Raw genomic sequence first — 25,529 nt, 5'->3', positions numbered from 1 at the left:
TCACTTTAATCTGAACAAACTTGTGAGCAAAATTTGAAAGAAATAAACTTGTCGTTTGCACAGAAGATCTTTTACTTTACTTATCTTTTACTTGTGTGAGCAAAAACAGAGGTATAATATATAATAAAATTAGCAGATTTTCCCTTTTAGAGAAAAGTCCAGAAAACAAATATGAACTCATGTGTCAGAGCTGTGTTCTTTTTTTCTTTCCTCTCTCATTTATCATATCATAACCCCTCAGATTTATCTGGTGACCCTCTGGAGGGGCCCGACCTCTAATTTGGGAGCTGACATTGCTGGTACTCGGCTATATCTGGATAATTTGTCACCCTCCATCTGCTCGCTCTGTTCGCTCGCTCGCTGTATGTTAGGAAGCAGAGTGACGCTGCAGCTCTTGTTGTAATAATGTATGTTTTTGTATTTGTTTTATTGAACATAAGAACATAAAAACATTTTTCATATTTTTACAACCATTTCTTAATTGATTCAACTATAAAATATATGCTGTTTTAAATATGTAAAGATCTCAGATTTTCTACTTATTCACAACTTCATGATGCATGTGTCCCTCATATATTAAATTATGCTGTTCAGAGTGATCTGGGTTGGATACCTGGTTCAATAAGGTGAAAATTTAAAACGAACAGACTGTGGAATCGTCTGCTTAATATGTCAGAAAACAGGTTTTTCTTTGGAGTAAATTCTCTGTGGGTTAAAGAGGGTCATGATTTTCAGTCACAGCAGGAGATATTCTACTTTTTCTACTGACACTTTAAGCAGATTTTGTTGTCAGTACCTTTATGGAAGCAGAACTTCACACTGTGGTTTCGGTCCTAACAGATCTGTCCCTCACTAAATGCAGATAATGTCCTCTCTGTGTGTCTCAGTGGGTAGGAGACAGTTTGTGAGCTTCGACAGCGCTCAGGTGGCCAGCAGCGTGCTCGGCTGCGAGGGAGACGAGCTGCACACGGCCGTGTTCAAACATCACCTGCGACAGCTGCTGCAGAGAGCCACCGGGGGCAGCAGAGAGAGGAACACTGCTGCAGAGCCAGAGGAGGGTGAGACAGAAAAAAAGCTTTGCTACTGGGAGCCAGGAGCAGGAAGAAACGGGAAGGGCCAAGGATGAGGGAGGCTGTAGATTTACAGGTTAATGAGGATGGTGACTGAGGATGCAGTCATACCTTTTTTAACAAGACTTTAAGTCCACAGCTGAGCTCGCTGCCCTTTGAGGCTGTAATGTTCATCACACAGCTGAATGAACATTTTTACCATCTGTGAGGCTTTAATCAAAACTGAGAAAGTTTCCTCAGACACAGAAAAGAAAAACTCTGATAAAGTTTATCATTTTTATTTCATTTCCCCCCTTTCTTTTTAGATTTTATGTATTGAGCTAACTGTTCAAGTTTTCTTTAAAGGAAACACACAGACTGAAGAAAACGTGTGACGTGTGTGTTTGTGGTGTGTGCAGGTCCCAGGCTGACAGCTGTTCAGTGTGTTGATGGGATGGCTGCCGGACTCTACGAGGAACTCTTCACTGCCATCGTCTCACTTATCAACAGGTACGGCTGCGTCTCCCACCGTGTCCACAGTGAGTATCCACGGGCTGTTTTCACAGAAACACACTGACATGTCTGAGCAACAGGGACGCGACTGAACCTCTTCTTCTTTACCTCTTATTGTGGTCTGCAAATGACAAAACTGACAGTAGCTCTTTAGTACTGAGCTTAGACTCTGAGAAATCATCTTTTTTATGGAGATTAGTTGAATTTTGCATCAATTCTTTTGATCACAACATCTCAACTTCCTGGAGGGACTGACATATGAATTGGTAGATTCTGAGCCGGTACTGCATTTTTAAAATATTACACTGTGGCTCTGAAGTAATTAGGCATTAACTTGTTTTCCTTCCATTAGCTCAGAGCAGCCACCTGTTGTTTAGCTGAGTTGAGGGGGTGGTGTCAGGTGAACATGTGACATGACTGTGTGTGTGTGTGTGTATGGTGTGTGTGTGTGTGTGTGTGTGTGTTTGTGTGTGTGTGTGTGTGTGTCCCTCTGTGTGCAGGGCCCTGAGCAGTCAGCAGCTGACGTTGGCCTCGGTGATGGTGGTGGACACGCCGGGCCTGAGGAGCCCGAGACACTCCGCGGAGGAGCGGGGGGGCAGCTGGTCCGAGCTCTGCCACAACTACCTGCAGGAGAGGCTGCTGGAGCACTACCACACACACACCTTCACACACACGCTGGACAGATACACACAGGTGACACTGAGGCTGCACGTCCACATTTACAACTTCTTTACAGCTGAAATACTTGTTTTGTTTTGTTGGTTAATCTCATGTTCTCCAGCTCTGCAGACTTTAACAGAAACTGGGTGATAATGCACAACGAAATAATGTCTTTTCAAGTCAGTTTGTGACGGGCAGAGTACATCTTTGTGTCAAAATGTAAATTTTTCTCAGAGGCACACAATAAATCACATTTTTGTACTGATTTAGCCCGCTGCTCCAGTGAGAGGCTCTCATAGTTCAGCAGCTTTTTTCTTCTTCTCACACTGTGTCAGGATGATTATCGACTCTATAAGAACACTTAGGCAAAAACTGTTTTTCTCCAACTTTCTGGTTCTCAACAGAAACTAAACAGTATCTGTTACACAACTGTTAATACTGTGTTAAAGTTTGACAGGTTCATCTCTTTATTCTGCAGCCGTACAATAGAATAAACCCTCAGAGACAAAGTGACCTTGAAAAAAATATGATTTTCTCAGTAATTCATACTTTGAAGAGAGTCTGGAACATGTAGGTTTATGTTTTCTCGACTGGAGTCTTTCTGCTGTTTATTTGAGGATCTCAGTGCAAATGAATGATTGGATCTTACTGTGATTTGATCCTTGATGATTACTACTACAGCTGTGCCAAATTATTGCATTTTTTTACTCATCAAATAGATTAAATCAATCTGATTCACCCCAGAAACGTGCGGGAGATAGTTTACGCAATGAAAAAACTCTTTTATTCCTTAATTTTCTGATGTTTATTTAGTTTCCGTGTAAAAAAACAAACTTTCATGAGTATTTTGGGTAAATGGCTCCGCTCGTGTGTTGCAGGAGAAGATCCGCGTGGAGTTGGAGAACCCAGAGAACAGCCCAGCTGAGGTGGTGTCAGCCATCGACCAGCCACCTCCACAGGTACACGACTCGCATCATTTACACCAAAGCACGTAGGACACATAAGAACACTGTGTTCATTTTATACATGAAGGCCAGTGGACCCGTCATCACTCAACTTATGAAAAACAGTTGTGTGGTGTCTCCTGTGGCTCTGGAGGACGGATCCACCAGTCGAATATATTTTATTTGTTTGTTCAAGGACCTCTCATGGTTGTGATGATTCACAAAAAAAAGTTTCAAAACATTTTATTGACCGCTCTGTTTTATACCGACTGCTGACTCCTCACTCCTCCTCACAGTCCAGTAAAGGCTGCAAGTCATCAACAACTGCTAGGCTAAAAACAAGGCTTACCTCGTCTGTTGCAGGACACATTTTGGCCTCTGTCGTTGATCAAAAATTGACAATCATAGAAAAGTTTTGTCTCATCTTAAACTGGAGCATCTGCAGATTAATTCCATACCTGATGTGTTACGATCCACCAAAGTTAGGCTCGATACGAGACAAATAAATTGTGCGTTAGCGTGGACGCCATATTGGTGAGGTCAAGATCTGTTGATAAACAAATACAAAAAGTGTTAAAAGATGATGCATTAAGATGAGGCTTCACAACAAAATTGACCATAACTCACTTAACTCTGAAGTGATTTTAATGAAATTTGTTTTGTTATAAAGAACAGAGAAATTTGACATTGTGGTCGTTTTAAATTATTAAATTCAGTCAAGGGTGTTCTAATCAATCTTTACCAAAACGGTTTCTTGTAATGTTCTAAGTAAATTTAAAAAAGTGTTTAGAATTGAAAATTTAGTTTAAAATTGAGAAGTTTCGACTGTTTATTGTTTCCTTATTAAATTTATACACCCAGTTACAAAACCGTTACACTATTCTAGCATCTTTAAAGGAAACTGACTGTACTGTACCAAAAAAATAATAAATGTAAAACTTTGCAAATCTCTGCTGTTTGCAGCTGGTAGTTGTGGTGGCATTGCAGTAGGTGCTTCACCATCTGTTGTTTGGTGAAGATCTGCACTCAACTAAATGCACTCTTCTAGTTCTGCATTTTGTTTCAGTTGCATTTCACTAAGCGTTGGGTTCAGTGTTTTGGAGCTTCACTCAGACGAGAGAATAAATGTCAGAATGTCTCGGCCTCTGCTGCTTCTAGTTTTTTCCATTTTGAAACTGATAGTGCTGGACTGCCCCATTAACAGCACCTAAAAATAAAAGCTTTGACTAGTTCGCCAAATCCTGCAAAAGCTGGAAAAGATGATCCCAGTCAAGGGGATCATTTCCACGGGTGAAATCTCTCCTGTAAAACTGATTCTCCACACTGTAAAAAAAAAAAACCCTGACTTCTCTAAATTTTTGAGTTTTAACTGAGTTTTGAAACCAAAAAGCTTTCTGACTTATAATCTTTTGTTGAGATAATTTACTTTTCCTCTTTTGATAAGAGGTGCTTGATGTTCACTTTAAGTTTAAGTTTACTTCATTTTTTTAAACTCAAAGAAAAGTAAATTATCTTAACACAAGATTATAGGTTGGCAAAACCTTTCTTTAGTTTACTTCAAAACTTTTTTTTAAAGTGAGCTGCAAAAATCCAGATAAGAGAAGAGAGGAGTTGATAAAATGTTGATACACTTGAGTCATTTTCAGTTATTAGAGCTAATAAGCTTCACCAGCAGCAGTGAGTGGTGCAGAAAGAGACTTTTTTTGCCTTTATTGCCCCTTAAGCAACCTACAACATTATTTCTCTCTCTCTGTGTATATTCATTTACAATATATAGATATATAGTGTTTTACTCTGCTGTTTCCCTCTTGGAAGATAAATGTGAAAAAGTTTCTTTCTCTCTTCTTTTCATTCCATCCACCAAATTCTGAATGCTTTAGCACAATTTATGCTTGAAAAACAGCAGAAGCTCATTTTGCTCTTGTGTGGTGTTTATATATTGTGTGTGTGCATGCACGTGTGTGTGTGTGTGTGTGTGTGTGTGTGTGTGTGTGTGTGTGTGTGTGTGTGTGTGTGTGTGTGTGTGTGTGTCTAAGGTCCGGGCGGCAGATGGAGACCCCAGAGGTCTTTTATGGGTTCTGGATGAGGAGATGGTGACACCAGGCTCCAGTGAGAACAGCGCCCTGGAGAGAGTCTGCCAGTATTACAGCAACACTGGTAAAAACATTCAGCTGCACACACACACACACACACACACACACACACACACTCACGCAGGCTCAGAGTTCCTCTCAGTGTGTCTTTAAAGTGTCCTGTATGTTAATTGAGTGTCGGATGTTCCCTGCAGTGCGTCAGTGCGAGCAGCCACTGCAGTGTGAGGTGAACCACCTGATGGGCTGTGACCCGGTCCGTTACGACCTGACTGGCTGGTTCGGTCTGATCCAGAACAACCCGTCGTCTCAAAATGCCATCTGTCTGCTGCAGAACTCCACCATGTGAGTGTTTGAAGGCCCAGGAGGCTGAACACTGATTCACATGGAAATCCTTTTAAGTGAATATCGATTACAAAGTCTGACTCTGTGCTGAATTAGCTGTTAGCTGCTCCTGTTTGCAGACAGACAACAATCAGTGAATTACTTTGATACCAAAGAAAACCTGAAAACATGATGATTCTCAGGTCTGTTCTGCAGTTATATGTCTGCATATATACACATCTCGGTGTACCTTTACAAATCTCGGTGCACTTGCAGAAATCTCAGACACGTACAAATTTTGGTGCACATTTACAAAACTCAGTGCACATTTATGAACTTTGGTTCACATTTGCAGAATTTCAGTGTACATGTACAAATCTCTGGCACGTGTACAAAAAATCGGTGCACATTTATGAAATCTCAGTACACATTTACAGATTGAGATATAGTTTCACAACTCTGCACACATTTGCAAATTCTATCACTAAATTATGCCCATGTTGATCAGTACTACAGCAGGGCATTTTATCTTTCATGCACAGTACTGAATACAGTTTGGTAATCTGATTACTCCATCATTTTGTCAAGTTGCCTATTGTTGAAAACGTGTCTCTTGTCACATGTGATGGTCAGCTTCTCTCTATGTCTTCCTCAGAGGGGTGGTGAAGGCCATGTTTACCCCCAGGATCTCTCTGCCCCCTCTGTGTCGAGGTCTGGGGGGTCTGGAGGGCGGCAGCCAGCGTTCTCTGCAGAGGAACGGCACCATCAGGAAAACGTTCAGCGGAGGGATGGCGGCCATACGCAGACACTCCCAGTGTATCGCAGTCAAACTTCAGGCAGTGAGTTTATCCGTACATCCATTACCTCCATAGAATGGCCTGTATTTCTAAAATGTCACTGGATGGACTCAGTGTCTCTGTCTCTGTCGCCGCCCTGCAGGACGCTCTGGTCAACCTGATTCGTCGAGCCCAGCCGGTGTTCCTGCAGTGTGTCAGTGCAAAAACCGACAGTGGAAGTTTTGACGTCCCGGCACTCAGAGTCCAGCTTCACTCCACACAGATCCTGTCGGCCCTGCAGTGCCACCGCACAGGTCAGCACGTTCACCATGGTAACCAGGGGTGGAATGTAACTAAGTACATTTACTCAGTTACCAAGTGTAAAACTGGAGACACTTGTTCTTTACTCGAGGCTTTTCTCTCTTCTCTTCTCTTTTCACTGTTACTGGAGGACAGAGCAAAAAGGGGCGGGACATAGGAAGAGTCAATCATTGTTTTACAGAACATATTACCACATAATCAAACAAATATAAAAGGATGACATCAGATAAAATAGATTAAACACAATTTTCTGGTTCATTTTCCTCTGTGTTGTTTTTAAAATCAAACTTCATTACTTCTACCTGAACCAGATCACCTTCACAGTTTGTGTTTAACAAGCCAAAGAAGTGTGTGTGTGTGTGTGTGTGTGTGTGTGTGTGTGTGTGTGTGTGTGTTTTGTGTATTCCCTGTGGTGTTGCTCCTCATTACCTCCTGTCTTCTCTGTGCTGTCTGCATGTCTCTTAATTGGTTTAAACTTTTAATCTGCTTCAGATTCTGCAGAGATCAATAAAGTTTAATTTCACAGAGCAAAGTGATAAATTTTACATTTACACCTTAAATATGAGTCTAAATTCTTCCTCTCCGTCTCTCTCAGGTTATCCGGAGCACATGACTTTGAGTGACTTCAGGTGTCATTTCCAGGCGTTGTCTCCTCCGATTATGAAACGTTACGCCTCGATGTTTGTCAGCCACGATGAGAGAAAGGTCAGCAGCTCTCTGTCGCACAAACACTTTGTCTCTGATCTTCTTCTCTGAACAAATGAGTTGATTTCCTCTCTGTGTGTCTCAGGCGGTGGAGGAGCTGCTGGTCGAATTGGATCTGGATAAGAAGAGCGTCGTCGTGGGCGCCAGCAGGGTGAGGACGTGTTTGATCTCTTTTTACTCAGACAGCAGAACGTGAATCCAGTTGATGTGACGTGACTCGTGGATCTTCTTCTGTTGCGTCTCAGGTGTTCATGAAACGAGGGGTGCTGCGCTACCTGGAGCAGCAGAGGGACCAGCAGGTCACCGGCTGGTTGGTCCATCTACAGGCCGCCTGCCTGGGACACCTGGCCCGTCAGAAATACAGAAAACTCAAGGTCGGTGTCTGTCGGTAATGATGAATGATTGACAAGCTCTAATCTGTAGGACGAAGACACAGTAAACACCTTTACATGCACAAAATAATCTGTTTGTAGCCCTTATTCTGAAAAAGACAACTGGTTGCATACATGAATCATTCATACGCACAGACTTGATCTTAATTTGTACGTGCAAACAATTTGAGAGATTTTGTTAAATTCATCAATTCTTAACGAACTTATATAAAATGGATGATCCTTTAAATTCCACAAAGGACTGTTATACTAACTCTTCAGTGTGTGTGTGTGTGTGTGTGTGTGTGTGTGTCTCCAGGTGCAGCAGATGGCGGTCAGATGTCTGCAGAGGAACCTGCGGGCTCTGAGGGTCGTGGCCAAGTGGAGCTGGTGGAAACTTTTCTGCAGAGTGCGTCCTCTGCTTGACGTCAACATGGACAACGAAAGGCTCCGAACTAAAGAGGTACAATAAATCTTCAAAACACTAAACAAATATACATAATAGTGTAAAAACAACAAGACCTACAGGACAGACCTGCAACCAATCATCATATAGAACCATCCTAAAATCTTCACAACTCAACTCAGGAAGTGGGACCATCTGAGGAGCACGTGACTGCAAAATAAGTCACGATGTGTCCAAGTCAGGTTCATCCTCTGTGAGCAACAGGTGGTCATCGCTGTAAAAAGATGAGATGGTAGAAATGATGCTAACAGACGGAACAGGTTTCAGTGTGCGCGTGTTTCCGTTTTTCTCCTGGTTAGGATGAGATATCAGCTCTGAGACGACGTCTGGAGAAATCAGAGAAGGAGAGGAACGAGCTGAGACAGACTGCAGACAGCCTGGAGACCAAGGTTCGTACTGCAACACACACACTCTCTCTCACACACACACACTCTCAAACACACACACTGCTCACATTGTTACATGTGTGTGTAGGTTACAGCTGTGACATCGGAGCTAAGCGATGAGCGTTTCCGTGGAGATGCGGTGGGTCAGGCTCTGGATGTGGAGAGGGCAGAAAGACTCAGACTCAGCAAGGAGAACAAAGACCTGCAGGTAGACGACTTATTGAGAAAGTAATCGATTACTCAGAGGGGCAGAGGGCAGACTTCTTAAGTGATGACACGTCTCTTTGTGATTTGTTCTGCTTCTTTCTTAACACTTTCCGGTGACACATGGCTGAGATTATTGCCTCTTCTTTATGGTCTAACATCTTTTCTCTTTCGTCAGGCTCGTCTAGACCAGTGTAAAGTCGCCATGGAAACCCTGGAGAAGCAGCTTGAGGAGGAGAAACAGAAAGTCCAGAACAGGGAGAGTCAGAAAGGAGCAGGGACAGGTAAAGACCACAGGGGCGACGGGGCAGACAGTCGTCTGTTCAGCGATGAAAAAGACAAAAAACCAAAATCCCTCAGTGTCTGTTGTTGTTTTACTGGAGGCCACTGTACCGCTGCTGTTGCCAGGGGTTACTGTAGATGGGGAGACTGTGGAGTGGCTCAGCTTGTGTGAAAAAAAGAAATTCTGATTTTAGAAATATGACCAAAGCAAGAACATTTTCAGATTTTTACCCTAGATATTCTTATCCTTTTTTTCCAAGAGGTTTGCTTTGAGTTTTCTGCATCAGGTTCACCAAACTCTCTCAACTGCACAAATTAAAGGTTTATCTTTACCAACTGTGGATGAATGTCTGTGGCAACAAGATCATTTTTGCAGTGTCTGGAGTTTGTACAGAGCCTAAGAGGGTCTGCAGAGACATTTTACCTGATTAAAGAGAAAAATATGCACTTTTTATGTGGATGTTCAGTCAATTAAAGCAATGAATTCCTCAGTGCTGCTATATTCACCACCAAAAATCAAATCTCCTTCATATAGAGCCGTGCAGCAGTGCCGACATGTACCAGGATGCATTGCAGGCAAGCTTCTGACACCCATGTCACCATGTTGTCACAACCCTGGCCTGTAGCTGTAACTTTCTTGGCCAAAACACAGTATTAGGTGACAATAATACTCACTGACTGGATACAAGAAGAACTACAAGCTTTGCTGCAGGAGCAAAGCAACTCAGCCTTCTCTGTCAACATAGAAGCAACGAGGAATTTATTACTTTAACTGACTATATTTACATCAGCACTGACTGGACATCCACATGACGAGGGCAGAATTTTCCCTTTAAGTGTTCAAAATGCTGTTTCAGGTGCATGAGATACGATTCAATCAGGCATTTTGGTTAATTAATGTGCATGAGATAAGTCACAGCACAGTGGACCAGTTTACATTGAACGCATATCAACAAGCATCTATAGCACGTCTTAATCCAAGTGTACTCACCACATAAAAAAACACACACAACCCATTCAAAAGCACCTTTATCTATCGCCTAAATAAAGAAGAGACAGTTGTTTAATGTGATTAAAATGCGTGACTCCAGTCCAAGTTGGAGGTCAGAATTTCCATCTCCGAGCTCAAACGTTCCAGATGCACAACACCAAACGTGGCTGACTGTGACGATTTATTTTTGTGCACACAATTGAACCTATGCATAAGTTAACAGACGCCCTTATACATCTTATTTTACAGCACTTAATTACACTGACACCTCTTTACATGCAGAACAGGTTTTACTGCATGTTAATATGTATTATCTCAGTCAGACAGCTGCTTCTTCGTCTTCATCAGGTTGTCAGGGTGGACGGATTTGCCTTCAGTTCACAAGCAGAAGCTCTGACTTTGATTTCATTTTGCTTTGAGGTCAGAAATGTTCAAGCTCCAAGTTGTCCTGATCAGCTGGCTTTGATTGAGGGAGAGAAAAGTGCATTTTGAGTTGTTTCATATGAGCAAAGTTTCTATGTTTTCATAATAATTATTAAGTGATTAATTGGTGGTTAATGTTACCAATGATTGAGTTAAGAAAGTGCTTACAATTGCAACCGTAACACCAACCGAACATGGTTACTGTGACAACAAAATCAGGTGAGTTCTGATAAAAACTGGATGATCTTTGGCCTCTCTGGCACCTGGTTGGTGACACCTCTGAAAGACAGAGACAGAGGAGTGTCAGCAGGTTTTAAGTCTTCAGGTCCACCTCTCAAACAAAGTCACATCCGTCTCTCCACACAGACAGCGAGCTGGCCATGCAGCTGGAGTGCTGCCAGACAGAGGTTGAATTTGTGCGCAGGCGACTGAAGCAGACGGAGGAAAAACTGGAGACGGAGCGACAGACCCGACAACAGCTCGATACCAAGGTGAGGCAGGACGCGGTGACGTGCACCGCAGCGCTGATGGCAGATTAAATGTCTCAAGGTAATAACACTGTGTGTGTGTGTGTGTGTGTGTGTGTGTGTGTGTGTGTGTAGGTGGCGTCTCTGCAGGCCCAGCTGGAGCAGTCCAGGCGGAGCGTGACAGAGCTGAAACGTCACTGTCGCCGCGTGACCTCTGACCTCCAGGACGCCCGAGTCCTCACTGACAGCCTGCAGAGCCGCATGCATGAGCTGGACCGCAAACAGAGGAGGTGTGTGTCCACGTCTTCCACCTGTCATACTGTCTGAGAGTCATAATATCCTGTTGCTGCATCGTCTTGTTCTTTCTGTCACTTCTCTCACCGTCTGTGTTTGGATGGTGTGAATTTAATGAGTTCAGCTCAAAACTCAAAAATCTCTTGCATTATGTTTTTTCAACTTTTTCATCTTCACAGTGGACCTACAACAAATGTAATTCTTATATTCCTCTCCTTCCTCGTCCTCTCGAGTTTCCATAAGGTAGCTTACATGTAAGTCTTCAGGGAAAAAAGAGAATTAGATTGCTGTTCTCTTTTTGTCCAAAAATGTCCCTTTTGATCATAAAGGTTGCAGACCTCTGGATTAGATGTTTTGAAGAATGAGCATTAACTGCACCAGGGCCAATAATAATCGCCTCAGTCTCTTCAGTATTTAGCTGCAGTGAATTCGTGACTTTCTTTTTGCTTCTCTGTTTTGATGCTTTTTTCACCTCCAGACGCCCTGAATTGTTATGAAATCAAACTGCTCAGAAAATATGACTGTATTCAGAGGCAAGTTCAAACTTAAGTGCTTCGAGGTCAGTATGAAGCTTTTGAATGTTTTCTATCAGAACGTTTTATTTTGTTTTTTCGCTTTACTGCCAATGAAAGAAACGGCATTAATGAGTTCATTTAAAAGGCTGCTTCTGTAATTGCTTTGGTCTTTTTTTTTTAGAAAAGGTTTTGGAGGAAAGAAGCAGGAGTTCAAATCGTACTTCAGTTTGAAGGTCGACCCCTGCTTCTAAAAACAGTAATAAATATCGGACTGTCTTTAATACCAGAAACTGGGAAACTTTTAAATGATGTTTTCTGAGATATTGCATTTATTTCTGACGTTTTAAAGGTTTATTTACTGTAATATGGATTGTTGCTGCACAGTTTAGGTAGGTAACTAGATTATTTACTATTTTAATTGATTGATTTACTGTTGTGCAGCTCATGAATTTGCCCACAGGATCAATAAAGTTTTATTTGAAAATCAGACATCATATCATATTTTTGTTGATTATATTTTGTATTATTGATCTGATTTCTGCAAAGTAACTAAAGTTGATAAATAAAGAAATGTGGTGGGATTAGTAGAAAGTAGAGTTAGAAATTAAAATAAAATGACCTCAGACTTGTACCTGTACAGTACTTGAGTAAATGTACTCAGTTACTGCTTCACCTACAGCTCCAACATTAAAGTCATAAAGTGTCTGAGAGTCTTTATGTCTCCTTTTGTCTGAATAAAGCAGCTGTGTGGTATATTTGACCTTCCCTGCTGATTGTGTGTGTTTTTGTGTTTGTGCAGGTTTGACAGTGAGTTGACTCAGGCCCTGGAGGAAGCTGACAACGAGAGGGAGCAGAAGGACAAAATCCTTCAGGAGAACACGACTCTGGGGGCTGAAATTTACACGCTGCGCCGGAACCTCCAGGTGTGTTTCTGTTTATCTGTTTACACAAAACCGTGACGAAGAACCCGAGAAACAGCTGGGAACAAATAACGACTCGGCTGCTGTCGCTGGACCAGGTCTCTCTCTCTCGAAAATGAGACTCTGTGTCTCAATGAGATCACCTGTCCAAATAAAGGTTAAAGGGATGATCTGCAGCATTTTCCTAAACTTTCCTCGACTCATATAAACATAATCCCTTTCAGTTATCACTTCTGACCCATTAGGAGTGTGTGGTGGTGTCTGTATCTGCAGAGTCTGCAGCTCTGTGCTTGAATTTACTTATTTTTCTCATTATTTTGCTGGTCGGGATGCTTCACCAACCCAAAGTGTTGGTATTTGACGTCCTGAGAACGAGACTCAACAATCAACTGTCTTTCTGGTGCATTCATGAACAGCTCGGACAAATTCTGTAGACTGTTTAAGTAAAATATTTAAAAATATCACAGATTGTCAGTTTGGTTTGAGGGGTCATGAAGGGCTTTATTTTCTGGCACAAAATGGTGCACATTTTCTGACCAACGCACGTCATTTTCTCGTCCAGCGCCGACTTTGTATGGGTAAAAAAAATACTAGCGCCCATCTGTGTGCCCATGGGTGCGTTGGTGTTAATGTGAGGCTCAGGCACAGTGTTGTCGGATTGTGATCTCGAGGCAGTAGAAAATGTTTGCTCCGTTGGCCAATAAAAACCTGGTCTAAAGTCAGTGGTGCAGAATTTTCCTGCACAAAACCTCTACTTTTTCTAAAAGATTATTAATGATTTCTAACAACTCATAAAGAGATGCTAACCTTATTTGGCTAACATCCAACATTAACCTGTAATTTAATTAATGTTAAATGGAAACACAAAACTGTTATTCTGGTCCTGAATGGAAATTTCAACTGCAGCTTTAGTGTTTTTGTCAAGTGAAGCAAGTTTTTCATCTTGACTAGTTTCCTTGATCCCTGTTGTCACATTGTGATTTATTAAAATAAATACATTTGGCTGCTTTTGGTAATTAACATAGTTTTTTAGTTTCCATGCATGCTGTTGTGTCACTGCAGTCACGCTGCTGTGACTCGTGTGTAAATGCACATAGCATTTCTCTTCACTGGGAGAAGCTTCATCATGCAACCCGTCCGCCTGCCCGACCCGCAGGTTAACCATCATGTCTGCATCACTACAAGTGGATCAGTTCTTTCAGTGTCCCTGTTGCAGAGTCTCTCATTTAAAGAGCAGTGCACCTGTGGCAGGCACACTTTACTTTTTTAAGGGAATGGAGGATGAAACTCTGATTGGTTTAATTCATGTTTCGCCCAAAAGAACAAGACTTAATGCACAACTTCTTTGTACCTTAAATGCACTTTAGACCAACCTCACACTGTTCAGTCCTGCAGTGCATTACTGTTAATAACGTATTGACATAATGAAACAGGGTGTTTAAATGTGATCTCAGCTCTCTGTGCCGTCGTTTCTTGTTGGAGAAAACAGAAACGTGAGCAAACACAAGAGAAGCACTGATGATGAATTAGTGCTCTTTAAGCTAAAATATCAGTGACCATCATTCATCAAGTTAACCTGGAAAAGAGCACATAATCTATTGTGGAAATTACAGTTGTCACGTTATGATTCATGAGACGCCATCACGCCGGTGAAATGACGCAGATTGCGTCGTGGATTGATGAGTCAGAGACGAGTGGAGTCAACGGAACATCTGACATGTGACAGATGGGACGGTAAATGTTGTGCAAAGGTTTATGTCGTGTTGGTGAAGGGTACCTCAGTCATCTGTACCTCTGTACTGCTGTCGTGGTTCTCCTGGAAAGAAAACCACAGTGGAAAGAAGTTATTTCATTAGTTTCTCAATGAATAATTATGTGTCAGCATGTATGATCTGTTATTTTCTGATATTTCAGAGTAAATAAGTCAAAAATCAAAAAGTTTTATCCTCCATGAAACACGAGATTTGCTGCAGAAACACGAAAAGTCAGTCCAGTCATGCAGTTGTGCTGCTCGCCTCCACAGCGTTTCATTGTTAAAATGAAAACTTGATGGTGAGAGTCATTCAATAATAATACTAAGTGGATAATTGCAGGAGAGGAAAGAAGCCATTACAATGATCTCAGATTCAGGTCAGAGTAAATCATAAACACAGAGATGAGCAAAATAAATCAGCTGCAGGTAAAACAACCAGTGATTCTTACATTAAATCTTAAAGACGTGTAAGGAAGAGAAGGTTTTTATATAAAACAGAAAATATTCACATAGTATAAAACTGGAACACACTCAAGAGGTTCTACCGAGAACTTTTTTATCTTACAGGTTTTATCTAGAACACACACAGGAGGTTCAACTGAGAACCTTTTTATCCCAAGAGCTTTATCTAGAACTAAGAGGTTCTACTGGGAACCTCTTTAGGGTTTTATCTAGAATCAGCCCAGCAGGTTCTAAGGTCTCTTTTCTCTAAAAAAAAAAAGTTCTTCATGGAGACCTTGTTCTTACAAAGAACCCTTGACAAACTCTGTCTTCCAAATAGGGTTCTTCAGAATCAGATGGTTCTGGGTGGAACCACAGCCCTTCAGGAGGAACCCTTTTGGAACAAAAGTGTAGCCTGTGAAACATAAGTGGCGACATATTTCAGATGTTTATTTGATAGTTGATCAATTCAATTGTACATGATTGATCAAATTCTCAATGATTGATTAATTGATCATTGATTAATTGTTATCATCCCTCGTTAGAACAGTAAGATAATAAATAAATACTGATTTTGTGTTGATGGTTTAGTGTTATGTCTCTTTTCTCTCACAGAAACTCTGCAGTTTACTGTCTTTGTTTTCGTGTCTGTACTTCTCTGTGTTGAGTTTCGTCTCCCCTGTTGCCAAACCTGCCAAAGTATCCTGGAGCAGGATTAAACTGTTTAACCTGCGCCGGCTCCAGACGCGCCGCAGTAACCAGAGGACAAACACGAAATCTCTGAGCTGGAGGATGAACTAAGTGTTTTCATATCAGTGAGACGTGTGTGTGTGTGGGTGTGTGTGTGTGTGTGCGCAGGAGAGCCAGTCAGAGGTGGGCCGTCTGCAGAAGCAGAAGGACGAGTTGTGCGCTCAGATCCGTGACCTCAGTCTGCCCGTCGACCTCGCCTCCGACTCCCTGCCTGACCTCAAGAAGCAGCTTCGCCTCCTGGAGAGTCAGGCCAGCGAGAGGGCGCAGGAGATCGCCACGCTCACCGCCAAAATACAGCAGCAGCAACAGGTGCTCACACAGACAGATAAATACTCTACATCCATTCTCTGCTTCATCTCACCTCGTTTCTGCTGCCTGCTCTCTGATAGGTCCACATGCGCTTCGAGATGGAGATGGAGAGGATGAAGCAGATCCACCAGAAGGAGCTGGAGGATAAAGAGGAGGAGCTGGAGGATGTGCACAAATCTTCTCAGAGACGGGTAAATCAACACATCAAAATTAAATCATCGCTGCAGGTAATCATGGCAACACTCAGAGTAACTGAAGGCCATGCAGCCCAGTGAGCACCAACCACGACTTCAACACTGAAAACTCAAAATATTCTCTCTAAAACTTCTTTTCACCTTGTTTTCAACCAGCTAAAGTGCAGTTAGAACCCCAAAGTGTCACAAAACACAAATTTGTTCAATAATTTTGATAATTTGTTCAGTTTTAGGTTGAAAGAGAGACGATATTGATTTATTTGAAAATAGTTCTCCAAAGTTATGTTTCACTGGTCGGTGAAATCTGATCTACATGCAGACAGAATTTCAATGAATTTAATATTACTTATAAAATGCCATAAATATGAAACTACAGGCTTGACTACTCTGAGATATATACACCTGAAGGTAGCATAAGGAGCGACTAAGATATTTCACCCACTCCTGAGAAATAGTATTAATCAATCTACCAAAAAAAATTCCAGTTTTTAATGGAAAAAAGTGACTTTAAGAGCATGAAGATGTAGTGGATCCAGATTTTAAACTCCACTTCATTTATTCGACCAGCTGTAGTTGTCAGTAGCCAAAATATGATGCACTATTGTAGATAAGAATCTTAAACTCCACCAACACCAGATGAGCTCCTCTTAAACAGTTTGTGACAGTTTCTGCAGAAATTCTTTGGTTCTGCAAACCAACTGTTGGGTCAGCTGTCCTGGTGGCTGCTCTCAGACGATCTTGCACAATGAAGAAGCTGACGAGGAACATTCGCTTCAGTCTTTGGATGTTTTGCCCGCTGATATGACATGCACGTCTTCAGGAGATGAAAAAAAACAAAACATGGTTGACTTTTTCTGGATCTGCGGGTGAAAGGAACGACCTGATCTTGGTTAAATGTCTCAGCAGGACTAAGCAGAGTTTTAGTCACCTGACAGTTGACGGTCAAATGGTACAGCTGGGCTACAGGCCTCTTCTTTAACATTATTAGATAAAGCACTCAGACCCAGAACTGCTGCTCACTCTCTTCTCCTCAGTTTGGACTCTCAAGTTAACCTGCTGAGTTTAAACTCAAGGAGTTTGAACTTGTCAAACTCTGTATTGAAAAAAATCCTCATAAAATCATGTCAAGTGAGATATTCATCCTCTACCAACACTGAACTTTACAGCCTCAGTTGTGTAAGAGAGCAGTCCTGGTTCTGTGTGTACAGATGGCTCTATCTAAATGTCCTTCCACTGCTGAAAGAAGAAATCCAATTCTTTTCACTCAATGATCCACTTATTTTTTTTTTCATACTTCATAATGTTATGCAACCAGACAGCAGTTACATCACTTCAGAGCAGCTACATCAATGCACGAACACGACGACGCTGCAGGTTTTCTCTGCAAATTCATCAGAACATAATCAGATCAGTGGTTTAGTTTCCATGAAACCCACTCTGTCATGTCAGTCAGCCAGCTCACATGGACGAGGATTAACATGAATATACGCAGAATTGATATTTGGTGTCCAGGCCTTATCTCATTTATGCCCATTGCTCCAAAAATACACACTTTTCCTGCAGTTTGGTTAAGGGTAAGGTTACCTTAACCACAAAACCAACTTGGATGACAGAGGTAGAACTCTCATTATTTTATTCAGAGTTTTATTTTATTGTGAGTGCAACAGTAAAATTTCTCAAAATGTTGTAGGTTGTAAGACCAGAAAGTTCGCCTATTAAGGGCAAACCCTGCCAATTTAGCACCATGGACAGGACTGGCAGGCACTGAACTAACAACTGCGCAAGATTTTTGGAACAGTGAACAAACTGCTGGACAAATGGGCTTTTTGGACGTTTTTAAAATATTGTTCTGGCTGTTCTGGGTTTCAAAATAATGGGCTGGTGCAACAGCGGTTGCCTGCAGAGTTTTCAGAGATGCAGAACTATCCTAACAATTCTGTTTAGGGCTGACAAAGCAGAAACTTGTCCTTGTTAGATAATTCAAAACTTTTCAACTGTAAAAATTATGATCATGAGAGAAAACAAAAGTGAGAAACAGAGATTATTCTCAAAGATACTGCATTATAAACTTCACTAATATTCATGTAAACATGATTTCTTTTAAATCTTCTTTTAAAAGACACAAGAACCCCTAAGTGACTTGAGGATTTCTGTTACAGTTACATTCCAGAAATTTTCCTCAAATTCTTTAACGTGGGTCTTTTGCTTCGTCATGTGATGTCACTAACCACAACAAATGTTCAGTATGAAATGTAGTTTATTTGATTGGTGACAGGATTTACAAAGGATGAGAAGAGGGTCGTGTGCCGAAGGATGAAAGGGGTTGAAGGGAAGGATGTAGGGGATGAGGAGAAGGATGAAGGGGTCAAGGAAAGGGATGATGAGGTGGAGAAGAGTGATGAAGGTCAAGGAGAGGGAGGAAAGGGTAGATGGGAGGGATGAAGGGGTTGAGGAGGGATGAAGAGTTCGGGGAATGAAGGGGTCAAGAAGAGGCATGAGGAATTTTAAGGATGAAGGGCTCGAGGAGAGGGATGAAGGGTTCAAGAAGAGGTATGAAGGGGGTTGGTTCATCGTCGAGCTTCAGGACTCAGGGTGGGGACAAATCTCAATGAGCTTTGGTGCTTTGTCCCCCTGAGTTTCCTGGGACAGATTAGGTTGGACTTGGGACCCTGTTGTTGAGGGGCCACCATGTCGATCACTGATCTGCATGCTGCCTGCAGTGGGAGAGTTAGACGCCCTTATATAGCACAAGTGACTGGAGTAGAGAGCTGCAGGTGACTGATAAAGTAGCTCAAAATTGCACTTCATTCCAGTGCTTGAGTAAATGTACTTAGTTACTTCCCTCCTCCTAATCTCCTCCATGAAGAATTAAAGTTTCTTCCCTCAGGCAGAAGGTTTAAACCAACAAACTCTGGTTGATTTATTCAGCAGGAGATGGTCGGGAGGCCCCTGTTATTTTGTTGTGTTTATTTTTTGATGCTTCTCCACAGATGATGATGTTTTTATGCTCATCATTATGCGTCCTGCTGCAGGGGAAATATCCTGTCAAGGACAATAAAAGCTCATTCAGACCGGCCGTTCATCATTTCTGTTTTGTTTTTGTTTTATATAAATGTGTGTACGTGTAGCTGAGGCAGTTGGAGATGCAGTTGGAGCAGGAGTACGAGGAGAAACAGATGGTGATTCATGAGAAGCACGACTTGGAAGGACTCATAGCAACCCTTTGTGACCAGGTACACAACAAACACACACTCATATAAAACAAACCTTATTGCAGAAACATGCAGACGGCACCACACACTGTTCATCGCTGTGATTTTGTGTGTGTGAGGTTTGCTCCTGCACTGGCTGACTGAGCGAGCGTCCAGCCAACTTTCTCACGTCGTAGATCATCATTATTATTATTGTGGGTTAATGTTCTCGAGCTGATGATGAATATGTCATTGCGATATTACAGGCACCACAAAACAAGCATATGCAGCGAGAAGGCGGCAGCTAATTTAGCGCTCTGTCTCTGTCACTGTGAGGTTGTAATTGGACTCCTGATGAGTGTCCGGGACCTGGTCTGAGGCCAAACTGGCACACAGCTACAGTTCAAGTGTTTAGAGTGAAGAAAGTGATGTAGTTCTCCAGATAAGACGCTTAAAACGATAGTTTGGGTGTTTTAAAGTGGGTACCAATCCATAGTTAGTGTGTTACCTGCAGTAGATGGCAGCTGACTCACCTCCAGTTTGGAGAAGCAGCAGGAGTACCAGCGTAGGAAGCTAAGCAATGTACTGCTGTGGACAGGACGCTTAAAAAAAATTAAGTGTAAATGCTAGCTAACAAGCTAGATAATCTACATCAATTGTTAGCTAGCTAGTTGGCTAGCCTTTTGCTAACATTAGCTAACTTAAGATGAAACTATATGTTCTTTTAGAGGTTCCCAACAACATCTTTTAACCAGTTTCTGAAATTTGGTTTTAGTTATTTTCACCGTAGATGAGCCTAGCATATAGCATATACAGGAAGGTAAAGTGGTGATAATATATTCTAAGCGTACACTTAAACTGATAATGATTTTTTTAGGTGTCTAAAGTATATTTTGCTGCAGCAGTACACTGCTCAGCACATTTAGCACAAGTACAAGTACACTTCAAATAATCTGAATTATCCCTTGTAAATGTTTTAGGCGAGGGTTAATATGAGGGGTCTCGTCTTGCAGGTGGGCCACAGAGACTTCGACGTGGAGAAGAAGCTGAGGAGAGACCTGAAGAGGACTCACGCCCTGCTGGCCGACGCCCAGCTGCTTCTCTCCACCGTCGACAGCCCGGGACAGAACCTGCCCAACGGCAGCAGGGAGCAGATCGAGCGCCTGCACTGTCAGGTACGCTCACCTGTACACCCGCTCTCTGCGCTGTGACCTGCTGCCCGCTGTTTGAGTTACATTCACATTCTCTGTCTGTGTCGCCAATTAGCTGGAGGAGAGCGAGGCCAGGCGGATGGAGGCTGAGAGCATTCAGACGACTCTCTCCCAGGAGCTGGAGAACACTCAGATCGAACTGGAGAACATCTGCAAACTGAAGAGTGTGGTGAGTGTGGGTGTGACTGGTGACTGATTAAAGCAAAAAAAAAAAAAAATCTGAATAAATGAGTGGAAAAACAAATGCAGATGCTTCCATACAGGCCACCAGAGCTCACTGAGTGACGAGATGAAAATGATATGAGGGACATTTTACAGGATGTTTATTGTCACAGTGGTTAAACAGTATTTTTGACCAAATACATCAATATCAATTTTGCTATTATTATGAGATTTTTGATAAATAATAATCAGAAATGTGGCTACAACGATGAAGTGGCAAATAATAGAACAGCTGAAACTGCCTGGTCAGTTATGAAAATTACATCACTTTACAGTAATGCATCCTTTAAAGCCAGGAAAAGACCTTGGACAGAGACCATAATAAAGACTGGAGAATGCAAAGAGAACTGTCCATCTGTTTTGTGTGATAAAGACATGTAGGTAGTGTGGGAGCAGACCAAGAATTGTCTTATAAAGTATAAAGGAGCTGATGGGTGACTCAGAGCTTTACAGTTTGTATCGAGCCTCAAGGACACATGTCAACCACATGAAGACACTCAGCAGAGAGATGCATCTAAATCTGCATTTAAATGCATCTAAAGTACAAGTACAAGTAAAAGTACTGGTAAAAAAATACTTAAGTAAAAGTGTAAAGTATTCATCTTAAAAACTACTGAGAGTATTTGGTACTTTTTGACCGTTGATGTTTACTCCAGAGTCCTTCTCCATGCTACTCGGTGGTCACAGTCACCTCTCCAAACTAGGGTTGCAAACTTTGTGCATTTTCCAAAAAGTGTTTGTAATTAGTTATGTCTAAAAATATTGCAACCTAAGTCACAATAAGTCTTATCAGTGAATTCTGGGAGTTTATTTGTGCATAAATGAGTGAGGGACTCGGAGCAGAGCCGCTGTTCCTTTGCGTAGAAAGGAGCCAGTTGAGGTGGTTTGAGCATCTTGTAAGGACGCCACCTGGTCGTCTCCCTAGGGAGGAGGACACGGGGCGGACCGAGGACTAGGTGGAGGGATTATATCTCCACCCTGGCCTGGGAACACCTCGGTAGATCCCCAGTCAGACCTGGTTAATGTAGCCGGGGAAAGGAAAGTCTGGGGTCCCCTGTTGGAACTGTTACGAAGATGAAGATGGATGGATAGAGAACATCCTCTTGTTTTTTCCTCTCATCAGTAAAACAATATATACATTTTAAATATTTTAATAAAAGGTTTGCTGCAGATATACACCTTAAATTTGCTGAATTTCCTCCAGAGTCTTATTTCTAAGAGCATTAATATTTGTATCAGTGTATCAGCCTCTGGATTTTGGCAGCAGAAACCACTGTTGATCCAACTGGAATTATAAATTACACCTTCGGAATAATAAACGCACAAAACTCATCTTCCCTGTTTGTCCTCCAGGCGGACGAGCAGTTAGCGCTGCTGCAGCACGAGAAGGTGGACCTGCTGAAGAGACTCGAGGAGGACCAGGAAGACCTGAACGAGCTGATGAAGAAGCACAAAGCGCTCATTGCTCAGGTACTGATCTGGACTCCACACAGTTTGTCTCCTCCTTTTCGTCCTTACTCCTCCTGTTATTCATAGCACGCTTTCGATTTGCAGTCCAGTAACACTAATAATGCTTATAATGCTTCACAAGCTCTCTGAGACATAAAAGAACATTACTGTACCCATCAGAAAGTCTTAAGTTAAAACAGGAACAGTATGAAATCCAATTTTTCCAATTTTGGTGTTACTGAAGCAAATCGTAACTCTCTTATTTTGGTTTTTGCTGCTTAAGCGCTGCTTAAACTTATGTCAATCACCCACATGTGGGTCCTGATGATGCAGGACAAAACTGTCCAATCAACCTGTCAGTATCCTTCATGAAAGGTCAATGTGAACAGGAAATGGACCAGAACTAAACTGCACCAATGGATCCTTTAATCCCTTTGGTCTGGACAAAATAAACTGAATTTAAGAGTGAAAACATCCTGAAAATCAAATCTGTGTCCCACTCTTTCTCTGGTTTAGTCCTCCAGCGACATTTCTCAGATCAGAGAGCTTCAGGCTGAACTGGAGGAGGTGAAGAAACAAAGACATTCTCTGCAGGAGGAGGTAAGACAATCAGACCATAAACGCAGCACTGAGAGCTTTATGAACCAAATGAGCTGCTGAAACGCAACATTTCTGGATCATTTCACCTCCTTGTCACAGATATGTGCTGTACTGGTGCTTTAATTTGGCTCTCCAAATGATTTTTGGCTCTCTTCTCCCTCCACCCACTCATCCTGCAGCTCCAGCAGTGTACGTCGAGGGTGCAGTTCCTGGAGTCGTCCACTGTGGGGCGTAGCATCGTCAGTAAACAGGAGGCCCGTGTATGTGACCTGGAGAATAAACTGGAGTTTCAGAGAGGACAAGTCAAGAGGTTTGAGGTAAAAACATTTCAATTTCAACACGCAGAATTTATTATCTCCTGCTCTTATTCTGAAGTTTGACCCTCTTCTGTGATGTGCAGGTGCTGGTGTTGCGTTTAAGGGACAGCGTGGTTCGTCTGGGGGAGGAGCTGGAGCAGAGCGCCCAGGCTGAGGCTCGGGAGAGAGAGAACGCCCGTTACTACCAGCAGCGCCTGCAGGACATGAGGCTGGAGATGGAGGATCTGATTCAGAGGGAGCAGGACAGCAGCCGCAGACGCATGGAGCTGGTAAAAAAAACAACAACACAATAACAAACGTTAAACCGCCGCTGCGTTCAGTCTCACTGCAGCTGAACTGGACTGTAAATAACAGCAGATGTTGTGGATGCTGTTAGTAACGGATAAATGATGTCAGTGACGTTCTACCACATTAAAACTGTCTCATGTTCACTCTCCATGTTTCCCACAAACATCAACTTCTCGTTCGTGACAAAGCATTTTTCAGACGATCCAAAGGTTTTTAAAGGAGCAGTTCAACCCAAAATTAATTATGCATCACCCCCTTACCTGTAGTGATATTTATTCATCAGTTTTGAGCCCAACTCAAATTCTTAATTTTTGAAAAAGTTTTACCAACTACTGATCTTTTGTTGAGATAATTTGCTTTTCTTCTGTAGACAGACTTAAAGAATCTCATGCAAGAACATTTTCTTATTCTTATCTTAAATTTTTCTTGATTTTTTTTATATGTAGGGCTCATATGAACACACCACGTCAGATTCAACAATCATGACTTCAGATTACTGTGTAAATGATCCAAGTTTGCCTACTTGAATGCACATTTACATTAGCATAATTAACACCCCAATAATATCAAAAAAGGCCGTGCTTCCTGCTCCATATATCAGGAAGTGTTCATTCATGAAAATGGCATCAAACAGAAAGAAAGAAGAACTGTATAAGTTAAAAGTTTGACGTCCTGCTTTCAGAGATCCATGAAGGAAAATCTGTAATTTTAACAGCATCAGCAGAGAAATTAAAATTCCTGCTAAAGCAAAGAAACGAGAAAATGTCACTGAAATAAAGAAGAAACGTCTTGATATGGAAATTACTTCAGAGAAAAAATATGACTCATCATAGCGACGGTTGATGACTGTGACGGGAGGAGAGGATTAAAGGGAAGTTTTCATCATGGAGACAGAGGAGTGAAGACGTCCGTCTGAAATTTAAACCTGCATGTGCAGATTTACAACCAACACATGTGACAGCAGGTGACAATAGATCATTGAATGAATGATGAGAGGCTTTTTATTTTAAATGTAGTCAAACAGGATCATGTCAACATAATTATGAAGTGTAACTTACTGGATGTTGTGCTGCCACCAGGCTAATACCTCGTCATGTCTAATCTCAGGGTTTCTGCAGATTTTAACATGTTAGACTTTTTAATATCTTTTAATGAAGGCAATTCAAGACCTGTTTCATGTCCATAGTGGCAAAAAAGTACGTTCACAGTTTGCATTTGTGGTCATTTGGTCAGTGTCGGTTTGGTTTTGTAGTTTGTATAACATGATAAACACAAATTTTTCCAAAAACCACATTGAAAAAGACTGAAAAGAGGTAGAAACAGTTAGATTGGCTCTGTGCAAAGGAGACTAAATCTGTCTTCAAACATCTCTAAAGCTCCCTAATGAACACATTAAATCTTATTTGTTTTAATCAGATTTCCAACCAATAACAGCCAGTTTTACTCTGCAAGTATCACAGCAACTGATTTCTGTCGATGCTTCAGTGTTTTTTATTCTTATCTCTCAAGTCTTTATTATATTCTTTATTTCTGTCTTTCATGTCACGTGTAAACAGGAAAAAAACAACAATAGCAGGTGAAATTCTTCCCGTTTCATCACGACACAAATTGCGACTCCTTTTCCAGAAATGGAGATAATTACTGACAGAATAGTTCCTGACTTTTTTTTGGGCCTTCCTGCCACCTGCAGACAGATCACCTCCGCTCTACCTGGGCGCCACTGACGCAGCTAAATTTAAACCCCAACAGGCGTTACTCATATCCAGGCTGTGAGAGAAAACACTTTTTAGATGAGGCTGCCTCTTAAAAAGCTCTGGCAAAGAACGACTTCCTCCAGGCGGCGATGATTGAGAGAACACTCCACTTCTCCACTGTTCTCATTAAGAAAAACAACAGCTGGTGTATTATGTGGAACATTAGAAAACATCTCTGTCATTACAGCACAAGTTTGATCGTTGCAGCACAGACAGCAGGAGGGAGGGTTTCTGCACGCGTAAACACACCTACACACTCTGTGATAATTACATCTTTATATGAGCGGTGCTCACACAGTTTAGTTACAAAGCTGGTTAAACTGGTTGACTTTTACACACAGGCCAGAAA

General features: G+C 41.9%; 1 protein-coding gene across 2 annotated transcripts in view; it reads left to right on the top strand.

Moving 5' to 3' along the window:
* myo18b (myosin XVIIIB) overlaps positions 1-25,529 on the top strand; it is a 43,258-nt gene that overhangs the window by 7,178 nt on the left and 10,551 nt on the right. For both annotated transcript variants that reach the window (XM_084745472.1, XM_084745470.1), the window contains 27 exons: positions 888-1,058; positions 1,469-1,559; positions 2,063-2,255; positions 3,101-3,181; positions 5,203-5,323; positions 5,454-5,601; positions 6,236-6,419; positions 6,520-6,670; positions 7,273-7,382; positions 7,468-7,533; positions 7,628-7,756; positions 8,073-8,216; positions 8,519-8,608; positions 8,694-8,813; positions 8,988-9,093; positions 10,872-10,996; positions 11,108-11,262; positions 12,581-12,704; positions 15,754-15,954; positions 16,035-16,145; positions 19,277-19,381; positions 20,353-20,514; positions 20,606-20,719; positions 22,126-22,242; positions 22,738-22,821; positions 23,001-23,138; positions 23,222-23,407. In XM_084745472.1, the coding sequence (XP_084601598.1) occupies positions 888-1,058; positions 1,469-1,559; positions 2,063-2,255; positions 3,101-3,181; positions 5,203-5,323; positions 5,454-5,601; positions 6,236-6,419; positions 6,520-6,670; positions 7,273-7,382; positions 7,468-7,533; positions 7,628-7,756; positions 8,073-8,216; positions 8,519-8,608; positions 8,694-8,813; positions 8,988-9,093; positions 10,872-10,996; positions 11,108-11,262; positions 12,581-12,704; positions 15,754-15,954; positions 16,035-16,145; positions 19,277-19,381; positions 20,353-20,514; positions 20,606-20,719; positions 22,126-22,242; positions 22,738-22,821; positions 23,001-23,138; positions 23,222-23,407 (3,527 nt within the window). The remainder of the gene's footprint in view (positions 1-887; positions 1,059-1,468; positions 1,560-2,062; positions 2,256-3,100; positions 3,182-5,202; positions 5,324-5,453; positions 5,602-6,235; positions 6,420-6,519; positions 6,671-7,272; positions 7,383-7,467; positions 7,534-7,627; positions 7,757-8,072; positions 8,217-8,518; positions 8,609-8,693; positions 8,814-8,987; positions 9,094-10,871; positions 10,997-11,107; positions 11,263-12,580; positions 12,705-15,753; positions 15,955-16,034; positions 16,146-19,276; positions 19,382-20,352; positions 20,515-20,605; positions 20,720-22,125; positions 22,243-22,737; positions 22,822-23,000; positions 23,139-23,221; positions 23,408-25,529) is intronic.

Source organism: Lutjanus erythropterus, chromosome 20 (assembly GCF_056507025.1).
Source record: "Lutjanus erythropterus isolate fLutEry1 chromosome 20, fLutEry1.hap2, whole genome shotgun sequence".
Lineage (NCBI taxonomy): Eukaryota > Metazoa > Chordata > Actinopteri > Lutjaniformes > Lutjanidae > Lutjanus > Lutjanus erythropterus.
Note: the sequence above shows the minus strand (reverse complement) of the source record. Positions and strands in the feature narration are given on the sequence as shown.